This window comes from Patella vulgata, chromosome 7, assembly GCF_932274485.2.
Source record: "Patella vulgata chromosome 7, xgPatVulg1.2, whole genome shotgun sequence".
In the NCBI taxonomy this organism is placed as follows: Eukaryota; Metazoa; Mollusca; class Gastropoda; family Patellidae; genus Patella; species Patella vulgata.
The window spans coordinates 6871920-6884214 of NC_065885.2; the positions used below are offsets into that span (position 1 = coordinate 6871920).

Here is a 12295-nt window from a genome sequence, read left to right on the forward strand (position 1 = left end):
TTTGCGTTGTTTAAGAATTACATTATATTTCTCTGCACAGAAAACAAATTATAACAAAACAGTTTGTTAATGAAAAGTTGCCCCCTTTAAAATCCAAGAACTGTTTGTGTTTTATAAGAAATATATTTTTATTCGCTTAATGTTCTATTCGTTTCGCATTTAACTCCATTTAATTTGGACGAAACCAATATGGCAGCCTCCAGTCGAAGGTTATCGTATTGTCTGTTAAAATCAAATTACACAGCACTACTGAGACAAGTTTCGTTTCATAAACCACGATGTACGCGCTGTCTCTCAAGTGCCATTACAACAGGTTACATATATTTTTGTATTATTGTTAATTAAGCACATGAATTTAATAAATAGCCAGAGAGAGGAGAGGTACTTTGACACTGTCTGACTGTATAGTGTAAGGGTAGATAACTCCCTTACACTCACCTGGAATAAGGCCTTGCAGACCACTTTATAGAATTTCATCTCAAAAAAAAGAAAAAAAAAGAAAGAATGTTTATGGTTGACAAAGTCAAAGCTACATACTGTGCAGCGTGATGTCATTTGAAATTGGGGGTCACGGTGCTAAGTAGGTACCGGAAGACGCTGACTCGCTACCCTGGAAGTCGGGGGTTCGATCCCTGCATTGGCTGATAAAGTTCATTCAAATTTTCCGGCATGATTCTCCGTTGTCAGTGATGCAGGACGGAGGGCCTGACAAGGACATCTGTTTAGTTGTTCGTATGGGACGAAAAACCGAGGTCCTGTGTACACATTGGCGTGCAAGTAAAAGATCCTGTGACAGTTGGAATTCGATATAAGAGTAGGCCCTAGTGCTGCTGTCCGGGCAAAATTTCCCTCATAACACACTGTATTGCTATTGCCCGTCTTCATTAGCCCAGTTCGAAGCAGAACAGTAGGACTTTAAACCCCATTTTACTTCATTTCATTTGAAATTGGAAAACTGTAAAATAAAGTCACAAACCACTTTGAATGCCAGAAATGTGTGAACATGCAGGCGTTGTTTGAGTGAGTCCTAGTCTAGAGCGAAGCTGATTAATTTATATTGTCAAATACAAAACCTTCATAATTAAGTTTCTGAAATGATGCAAATTTTTTTTTCCAAATTGATTTTAAATTAAATTTAAATTGTATGAGTATTGGATAAATTACTGATTAATTTTGTTTAAAAAACAATGTGTGACAATAATTTTCATTGATGTCATTTATATGTGACGTCATTAATCAGACGCATAATCTCGCTTGACGAGATTTGATAGAGTGTAGATAACTTGGACTATGTTGACATGCCCAATTTTAGTTACGCTCCTGTGTTGCCTGAAAAGAGCTTTGCTCAAGCCCTGTGCTATGCTTTAGACCTTTGGTCTATATTAATGGTAACATTTGTGGCAATAATCACTACTATTAGTCTTATTTTGATTTATTCCAAATTATGTATTGTAAGCAGGATTTGAGCCACAGTGGCTAAGTGGGTAAGACACTGGCTCGCAAGCCTGGAGGTTGCACGTTCGATCCCTGTATTGGCCAAGAATGTTCATTGCAGAATGGAGGGCCTGATAAGGACAGTTATCTAGTCGGTCAGATGGGACGAAAAACCGAGGACCTGTGTATTCTTTGGTGTGCATGTGGCAGTTGGAATTCAATATAAGATTAGGCCATATTGCCGCTGCCCGGGCAAAATTTCCCTCATAGCAAAATGTATGGCGTATGCCTGTCTTCATGAGCCAAGTCGGAGCAGAACAGTAGGACATTAAACCACATTTCATTTCATTTCGTAAGAGGATGAATGGGCCTTGACCTTAATTTTAATTATTCATACAGTGGTTTATTAATCATTTTAAATAAACGATCAGATCTGAAATGCATTTATATTTTTTTTTATTTTCATTTTCTTAGAAACCGGAAAAGATGACAAAGACCCCTTCGTTCTGTTCAGATCCCAAGAAGTGCAGCGTATATTGAAGAAAATAACTGGACTGAATGTTGAAAAAGTTTCTCATATGGTATCATCTACTTTAAAAAAACCAACCTACAAATTATTAACAGAGGAAGAAACACAAGAGGTTTTGAAATTTTAAATAAATTGAAATAAAATGAGGGGTTTGGGTGATCTAGTGGTTTAACACGTGCAAGTGAAATCATAAGGTCTGTCATTATGTCAAAAGGTATAGTTTCAATTCCCAACATGTACATGGCAAGAAGTAGGGTAGTCAGTGCAACTTTGTGGATTTTCTCAGGGTCTTCCAGGTTTCCTCCCACTGCTAAAGACCCCTACGTGCAAGTGAATTATTGAAATAAAATCGAACCATGTGTTAGTCCCGAAATGACATAGTTTGTGTTGAGTGGATGTAAAATCCTATTTCCCAGGTTGGTAAATCTCGCCCACACATGGATGGAAGCCTGGGAACTCCTGGTTAGTGCTCCACTGTGCCAATGAGGACTCTGAGTTTGTAATAAAATAAGTAAAATTACCAGTGTTCAGAACCAAATATACTTTATTTCTGATAGGGGGTTTTGTGGCCGAGGGGTTCTACTCGTACATCTGTACGTTGGATCATAAGTGGTGTCATTGAATAAAGTTTCATGTTTTGATTCTCTGCTTATACATGACAAGGAGTAGAGTTGTCTCTGGTGTCTTCCCACTGCTAAAGACCCACTACATGTATGTGCAAACGAATTATTGAAATAATATTGCATGGTATGTAGTCCCGAAATGGCCTAGTTTGTGTCGAGTGGACATTAAACCCCATCTCTCTATCTTCTACCCACAAGTGAATTATTGAAATAAAATAGAACTATATGTTAGTCCCAAAGTGTTCAGTGTTTAATAAACCCCCCTCTCTCTCGCTCTCTCTCTCTCTCTCTTGCTCTCTCTCTCTCTCTCTCTCTCTCTCTCTCTCTCTCGCTCTCTCTCTCTGTGATTAATTCTAATTCCCATCCATGATAATTAATTGTCCCCTTCCTTTCGAAGAAAGCAGGGGACTATTAAAATGAGTTGGTCTGTCTGTCTGTCCGTCCGTCCGTCTGTCCGTCACACTTTTTGGGACACAATAACTCTCCTTCTAATTGACCTAGAATGTTCAAACTTGGTGTAGGTGTTTATTAGGTCAATGCCGTGATGGAGTTCGAAGATGAACATTTTCTGCTTAGGGTAAGCAGAGATAAGCAATTTGATTGGTTGATGCTTTGGGACACGATAACTTTAGTTCTAATTAAGTGAGAGTGATGAAACTTGGAGTATAGTTTCATTACATCAATACCTTGACTAAGTTTGATAATGAGCATTTTCTGCTCAGGGTAAGCAGAGCAATAAGCAATTTGATTGGCCGAGACTTTGGAACACAATAACTCTCCTTCTAATTGAGCTAAAATGTTCATACTTGGTGTAGTTGTTTATGAGGTCAATGCCTTGATAGAGTGCGAAGATGAGCATTGGTTGATGCTTTGGGACACGATAACTTTAGTTCTAATTAAGTGAGAGTGATGAAACTTGGTGTATAGTTTCATTACATCAATACCTTGACTAAGTTCGATGATGAGAATTGTCTGCTTAGGCTAAGGAGCAATAAGCATTTTGATTGGTCAAGACCTAGGAACATAACAACTCTGCTTCTAATTGAGGTAGACTGTTTAAACTTGATGTGGATGTTCGTTTTGACTTGAGTTCAGTGATTAACATATCGAGCTAAAGCTAAGCAGAGATAAGCAATTTCTTTGTTCGATGCTTTGGGACAAGATAACTTTGATTCTATCTGATAGAGAGTGATGAAACTTAGTGTATAGTTGATAATCAGTTTGATTGCTCGATACTTTTGAAAAAAAATAGATGTGCGATTAATTAATATGTACGTGTCATCTATTTATTTGGGGATTTCGGCGGGGAACATCAGCCTCACTGTTGGCTTGTTTATTTTAAAGGCAGAGGAAAAGGCTAAAAAGGAAGCTGAATGGAAACTTCAAATGCCTCCATTTATGTTGCCTAGGAAACCTATACACGATATATTATCTAAAGACCCAGATTTAGAGGGATTTGATTCCAGTAAATATGTCTTCACTGATATTTCTTTTGGTTTATCAAACAAGGTATGTAATTTAGTTTGTTTTCATTTCATGTCGTAGTAATGATCTTTAATTGCTGTTTGGGTGGCCAGGTAATTTAACACATGCATGTTAGACCATAAGATCTGTCATTGCGTCAAGTGGTGCGGTTTTGATTCCACGCTTGAATGTGACAAGGAATAGGGTCGCTTATCCAACCTCGTCAAGTGATGTAGTTTCGATTCCCTACTAGTTTGTATCCCTCCCTCTCTCTCTCTCTCTCTCTCTGAGACTTTAAATAGGAGCAACATATCAAAAATGATTATCAAGTCGTTATATTTTTCTTGTTAATGACAAGACAAGATGACCTGACAATGGACAGCGTATAATCGGCCGTATAGCCATCTTTGATACACCATCCTGTCAATAAGCTGGAATATAGGGATAATATCTTATTCAAGGACATACATGTAATAACCAGATGCACATTTTGCCTCTTGACCGTCAACCGTGTCATCATAAATTCTACTCGCTAACCATTGCCATGCGTTAATTTTAAGTGCTGGTTATGAATTAAACTATCCATAAAAAGATGAATCTGTGCTTGACAAAAGCCAGATTTTCCCTGGATTTGAATCTGATTTTCTGCTCAACGCTCATTGATGATTTAATCAAAAAATGGATACTCGAGAGTCTAGAGTTGAGACTATGTTTTTTTTATTGTACTGACTTTAGTATAATCTCGGTTCGAGTGGAGTAATTTTACTGGAATTTTCAGCATATTTCCTTTACATTATCTAGTTTTTAACTACTATAGGGAGAACTGTCAGCTCTTCATCTAATCTCACATAATGCCCCTTTAATTTTGTAGAATTCATATGTAACAATAAACTATAGATAGAATTCAGAATAAATCACCGTTGATACTAAAATTGGTTAATATATTTCTTATATTTGTTTGGGGTTATAGGAACGTTTAATAGTTGTTCGTGATACAGACGGAACATTGCGGAAAGCTGATTGGGATGAAAGAGACCGTGTTAATCAAGTCTACAATCCCACTACAGGTCAAGTGTATATGGCACCTAAGATGTTTGATGATGAACATTTAGAGGTATGGTAATTTGTCTATCAATTAAAAAATTTTCTATCTAAAGTCTTTTTAAATAAAGTGGTCAGCTGGTCTTTCCGTTTGTTCGTCCATCTGTCCGTCACACTTTTTGGGACACAATAACTCTCCTTCTAATTGAGCTAGAATTTTCAAACTTGGTTTAAGTGTTTATTAGGTTGATGCCTTGATGGAGTTCGAAGATTAGCATTTTCTACTTCGGGTAAGCAGAGATAAGCAATTTGATTGGTTGATGCTTTGGGATAAGATAACTTCAGTTCTAATTAAATGAGAGTGATGAAACTTGGTGTATAGTTTCATCACATCAATACCTTGACTAAGTTCGATAATGAACATTTTCTCCTGAGGGTAAGCAGAGCGATAAACAATTTGATTGGTCAAGACTTTGGAACATAACAACTCTGGTTTTAATTGAGGTAAAATGTTTAAACTTGATGTTGATGTTCATTAGGTTGATTCTATCTGATAGAGAGTGATGAAACTTAGTGTATAGTTGATAATCAGTTCGATTGATTGATACTTTTGAAAAAGATAAACGTACATTTAATATGTGTCATCTATTTATTTCGTATTACACCATATGTTTGTCCCGAGATAATTCCAATTTCTCTGTGTATGGTACATGCCGCTCTTGTAGTTAAGTTGGTAAATTGTGAGTATACAGTAAAATTGTCCAACAATCAGATATACAACCTTAATTGGTTTTCCCTTTGTAAGTGTCTGACAAGGAACGGCGTATGGTCATGATGAATTCCTTCTGATTGGACAAAAAACCGAGGTCCCGTATACACCTTGACGTGAAGTAAAAAAGCTCTTGACAGTTGGAATTCGATATAAGAGTAGGCACTTGTTCTGCTGCCAGGACAAAATTTCCCTCATAGCACACTGTATGGCTTATTCCTATCTTCATTGTACTTTGTGTGGAGCTGATAAGTAGGGTGCTAGCTAAACCCCATTTCATTTCTCTTGTTTTAACATGGATTATTTAAGAGCTGAATCTGCCTCTTTCAGGTCTTTTTTTAGGACTTAAATGCTAAACATTTATTAACATGAAAAGATCATAATCAACTCTCGATGCCATCTTATATGTCCGATTTTCATTGGATTTGAATCCGATCTGCTGTTCAACGCTCCTTGATGATTAAACGTAAAAATGGAAAAAAGAGATTTTGTTTATTATAGCGACAGTGGTAACAATGACAATCGATGCCATCGGATATCTCCGATATTAAGTAGATTAGAACGGTTCAGCCATATTTTGATTTAATTGAAAAAATGAAGAAGCAAGACTTAGCTTCAAACAACAAGTACGGTGGTTACAATCAATGTACACATCTTGTCAAACCTTCAAAGGCAAATATCTTCACTTGCTATAGAGTATTTGAATGCAATTTTCAATATATTCATTTTGCATGATCTGTTTTTGAACTATATTATAGCAAGAATGGCGATCTCTTTATCTAAATCTATACTAATATTTGTGACTGTCGTTTGTCTGTCTGTCTGTCTGTTCGGGGTTGGCGGCTACACTAGGTCTGCCCCGAGTCTGAAATTTGGGGTATAGGGGTAGCTCGGACCGGGGAGTAACATAGGCCAGGTGACGTTAGTCTACCACATACATAATGTATCTTTAACAATGTTTTTGTATTATTTTTTAACAGAGGGTATTAAATGATGATAAATATATCTATATGTTAGACAGAGCTTGTGTTCAATTTGAACCAGACAATCCAGATTATATCAGAGTAAGTACAACGATTGTTGAATAATGTAGGAATTATATAATCCATTGTAACGTCAGGTAGGTTTGGGTGGTCAAGTAATTTATAATCGAATGACCTCAGGTAGGTTTGGGTGGTTAAGTAATTTACAATCCAACGACCTCAGGTACGTTTGGGTCGTCAAGTAATTTACAATCAAACAACCTTAGGTTTACACATTGACATGCACGTAAAAGATCTGTATGCCCTTCTTCAAGAGCCCAGTCTGATCAGAACAGTAAGACGTTAAACCCCATTTCATTTTGTGTCTCTTATGTCCAGGCTTGTATATATAGACGTGTGATAATCTGTACTTGAAGAAGTTTGTGACAGGTGCGTTCAGTCCAGCACTCCAGGCTTGTATATGAAATAACCTAACTTGTGTGGCATGGATGTTTCTCTCTGTTACCATACTGGAGGGCCTGACAAGGGCAGCCGTCTAGTCATTCGGATGAGACGAAAAACCGAGGTTCCGCGTATACATTGGCATGCACGTAAAAGATCCCTTGACAGTTGGAATTCGATATAAGAGTAGGCCGTAGTGCCGCTGTCCAGGGAAAATTTCCCCTCATAGCACACTGTATTGTGAATGCCCGTCTTCATTAGCCCAGTTCGGAGCAGAACAGTAGATTGTTAAACCCCATTTCATTTCATTTCTGTTTCCTTACATAAATCATATTGTGCTTTTTTCCAGGTAACACATAAAACATATGAACATATAAACAAAAATAGAAACTTTGATGTGTTGAGATCGACCAGACATTTTGGACCGATGACGTTTTACCTGACGTGGAATAAGAAGATAGATTTATTGTTAGTAGATATGATACACCAAGGATTGTAAGTAATTACTACCTTAATATTTGTCCCCCACCTTTCGCAGAAAACAGGGGACTATTAAAATGGGTTCGTCTGTCTGTCCATCCGTTCGTCTGTCTGTCACACTTTTTGGGACACAATAACTCTCTTTCTAATTGAGCTAGAATGTTCAAACTTGGTGTAGTTGTTTATTAGGTGAATGCCTTGATGGAGTTCGAAGATGAGCATTGTCTGCTCAGGGTAAGCAGAGATAAGCAATTTTATTGGTTGATGCTTTGGGTCATGATAACTTTAGTTCTAATTAAGTGAGAAAATGAAATGGGGTTTAACGTCCTACTGTTCTGCTCCTAACCTGGGCTAATGAAGACGGGCATACGCCATACAGTGTGCTATGAGGGAAATTTTGCCCGGACAGCGGCACTACGGCCTACTCTTATATCGAATTCCAACTGCCAAGGGATCTTTTACGTGCACAAGTGAATTATTGTAATAAAATAGAACCATATGTTAGTCCCAAAGTGACCTAGTTTGTGTCTAGTGGACAATAAACCCCAGTTGGTCTACTCTTGTCAGTGGTGCATGATGGAGGGTCAATGGGACCGACCCCCCCCCCCAAAAAAAAACATGATCCACCCATGCAAATAAAAGAACCCTTAATAGTCTGAATTTGATGGAAGAACAGTCAGAAATGCCACTGCCCAGACAAAATTGCCCTCAAAGCACACTGCACTGAGTACATGTCCATCTTCATCCGCCAGGTTGCAAAAAAAATTATGCTCTTTAGCCTATGTTTCATTTAAAATCAAATTAAGTCATAATGTTACAAGGCATTTAGGACATCATAATTTAACCATTTTAAGACTAAAAGGGAATAGATCTCTTTGATTATGCAAGAGCTAAATTTGCCTATTGCAAGTCTTTGTTTAGGTATGAAATGTTATATAAACTATTTATTAGACATTTATTAACATGAAAAGACCACAATCAACTCTTGCTGCCATCTTATCTGTCCAATTTTCATTGGATTTAAATCCAATCTGCTGTTCAACGCTCCTTGATGATTAAACACAAAAATGGAAAATAGAGATTTTGTTTATAGCGACAGCAGTAACAATGACAATCGAGGCTACGGTGATTTCAAAATAATGTTTTCCAGGCTTAGATTGAAGCAATCTGACTGAAATTTTCATCATATCCTCTTTACATTATCTAGTTTTTAACTATTATAGTGAGAACTGTCAGCTCTTTATCTAATCTTCCATAATGTATCTTTAATTGTTTGATCATCGGATTAGTGATGGGGAAAATCTTATTATTTAATTTTTATTTTATTTTCTTTATTTTGTTTTCAGAATGGATGATTGTATTGATGTTGTTAATTTATATGTAATACTTCATCCTTCAAGTAAAACAGCGATAAATATGGAAGATAAACAGGATATAGAACGTGTGAAGGTATTTATGTATTTCTACAAATTTAAGTCACAATAAATGTTTTTGTTTTTTTTTAAACTTCATTTCTCAAAAATGAATTGCTATAAACAGTTGGAGATGAAATGAGGGTAAACAGAATTTAACTGTCCCAAGTAAAATTCTACCACATATTGCACAGCTAACCATATATACCCTTCAAAAAAAGTAGGGGATATTCAGAAACAATACAAAACTGCTGAAATGCACTGTAACCAGTGTATGTTAATAACAGGCTAATTACCTACACATGAACATAAACAGTTCATATGGGTGGCTTATCTGACGGACCCATTTCACTCGCAAAGAGATACACTGTCAAAAGTGAAAATGGAAGTTTTTGATTTTTGTTGCAGTTGTTGTATGTTCGTTTTAAAGGGACCAAAGTATTGTGTTGAGGAGACTTCAAACTCTACTCTATTCTATTCCATACTAAGAGTAGGTCGTAGTGCCACTGTCTAGGCAAAATTTCCCTCATAGCGCACTGTATGGCGTATGCCCATCTTCGTTAGCCCATTTCAAAGCAGAACAGTAGGACATTTAACCCCATTTCATTTCATTTTCAACAATATCAAGATTTTTTTTCACTTATCTCCCCTCTGAAATCTCTATAAAATAAATAAGGATAAAAACCTTCTTCCCTTTACAAACACAAGCTGGTAAGTACCGAATTACTGGTCATTATTTTTTTAATTTCCTAGCGTATACCCATATTCATTAGCCCAGTTGGAGCAGAACAGTAGGACGTTAAACTCCATTTCGAATTGAATTCTATTCCATTCCTTTATCATATCTTTACAGTGGCTCTATAAAGACTATAGTTGCCAACCACTGTCAAAGAAATTTTAGTAATTTGATTGGATAATATTAGATTGATTTAAGTGCTTAGCCAATCAAAATTGAAGTATCTACTTAAATTTGGATTTTATCTTTAGTTAAAATTTCGTGAAACAGGCCCCAGAAAATTATAAAAAAAATATTTTCTAATGCAATATAGCTAGATTTGTGCTGACGTGCCATTAAAAGCCATTTCATTGCATTTCTAATTCATATATAAATCTTCTTTTGTTTCAGACATATTGTCAGAATGATGCCGAGAATAAAGCAGAATTAGAATTATCTATTCAAGCTTTCGAGGATTCATTGAGAGGAAAATCAAAACAAACTGCATAAACTTTGTTTTCTCATATTGGTCAAAATAATCATAATGTGACTAATTCAGCCATATTTATCAGTGAATTAGTTTGTGTGGATAACTAGTATACATCTCATTGTATAGATTTTAGGATCTAAAGATCCAGATAGAAATCAACAGTGGCATAGATTTGAGGATCTAAAGATTAAGATAGAAATCTAATTGGAGAAGATATCAAGAGTTACTTATTAAGGGGGAGGGGTGGGGGAAAACAAATTGTTAGTGTGATAAATGTCATACCTAGATAAGGAAAGGAATACAAACTGTCAGCAGTGTGGTGTGTATGGGACAGAACGTGTGAACTTCCAGCCAGTGTGCAAATGTTTGCTTCAATATTAATACACTTATGCCAAATAATTCCTTCTTTGATTGCATAATTTGAATTTGAACCCAATAAAGTCGCAGTTAATATAATTATTATATTTTCACAAAACAATGTGCTCAACTTAAAAGACACTAGTAATCATCTCTATGGAAGGGCACCTGTTTGAATTACAGCCCATGCAACCATAATCTGGCCATGGCTATCCAAGTCTCAATAAAGCTCATTACAGATAAAATTGAAGTTAGGCCTTATAAATAAAGTGTTGTATGTGTAATTGAAGTTAGGCCTGATAAATAGTGTAATAGTAACATCATTAAAAGAATACAATTTTCTTATGATACCACCCAAAGCTTATTTCTCATTTGTTTCTGATCTTGGAAGAATCCTCGTTAATAGCCTATAGAGTGTGATAAAATAAATGCATATAAACTTGAATCATAAGGTATAATGTATATTAATTACATAAATCATATGTTCTTATGTATATTAATTACGGTTGGTATCTAATAAAGAAGTTCTCTTGTTTCATTATAAACCAGTTTTACATTCTGTACTTAAATAAGTACTTTGCAAAAAGAAATGTATGTACAAGAATCATTTAATTAGTGCTAATGATAACCAATGTTAAATATTACACATGCATTGTTTTAGAAGTCAAAATATCCATGTATATTTATGTAGACCTGTATAAAAATTACTGTCATTCTTAGGCTATATGTGATTTTATGGCTAAAAGATTTTTGCTTACAGATCTTGAGGTCTAATGAATAATTGGTTGGGAATACGTTCTAAGTTAGTTGTATAATCTATTGACACACCCACAAGTGGACATTAACTGACTAGGATTGGCGTATAGATCTTGTTGGACTGTCAGATTGCATCATTTCTATTCCTTTTGGTTTATATAATCCCCCAAGGGCATTGCAGTAGGTCATGGACACGTTTATTAAGCCCCGAGAATTGTATACTATACATATCTCACTAACCCTTTTTGCTTTAAGTGCTTCCCCGGCTGCAAGGTAACTAGGGCGGTTTTTGGTGACGCATTGGTTTAGCATGGTTTGAATTCAAATGTTCTGTCATACTGAAACCTGAACAATATTTGATCAACAATTCACCCAGTCGAATCGGTTCCTGACGTTCTATGTTATGTTTCTTGTCTACTAGGGATTGGTGGTCGAGTGCTCTGTGGGTGTCCGCTTTCAACGATAGCCTGTCCGCTTTCAACGATAGCCTGTCCGCTTTCAACGATAGCCTGTCCTATCTCGTAAGATTTATCCAGCCCCCCCCCCTCCCACCGGTATCTGTACCCGATGAACGTATTAATTCTTCAATAATCATGTTGCTTGATTTGTGAAGAAATAAAACGAAAACGAAAAAGGATTTAACGGGTTACTTTTCTGAATTAACTGAACTGATGAAGGCAGGTCTATGCCACGCATTATGGCATGATGGTAATTTTACGCAGAGAGGGGCGTATCCACCCGTGAAACGTTTTACAACGTGCACGTGAGCAAGTACACGGATCGACCTGTTACGCAGAGAGC

The 12295-nt window shown here is 36.4% G+C and overlaps 1 protein-coding gene across 1 annotated transcript; it reads left to right on the forward strand.

The window, feature by feature from the left end:
* Window positions 1–180: 180 nt before the first annotated feature.
* Window positions 181–11457, forward strand: LOC126826957 (28S ribosomal protein S22, mitochondrial). Its single transcript, XM_050556124.2, has 8 exons — window positions 181–313; window positions 1909–2075; window positions 3931–4095; window positions 5021–5164; window positions 6841–6924; window positions 7634–7779; window positions 9111–9213; window positions 10303–11457. The coding sequence occupies exons 1-8, from the start codon at window positions 190–192 to the stop codon at window positions 10399–10401; spliced, it is 1032 nt and encodes a 343-aa protein (XP_050412081.2). The 5' UTR covers window positions 181–189; the 3' UTR covers window positions 10402–11457.
* The last annotated feature ends 838 nt before the right edge of the window (window positions 11458–12295 follow it).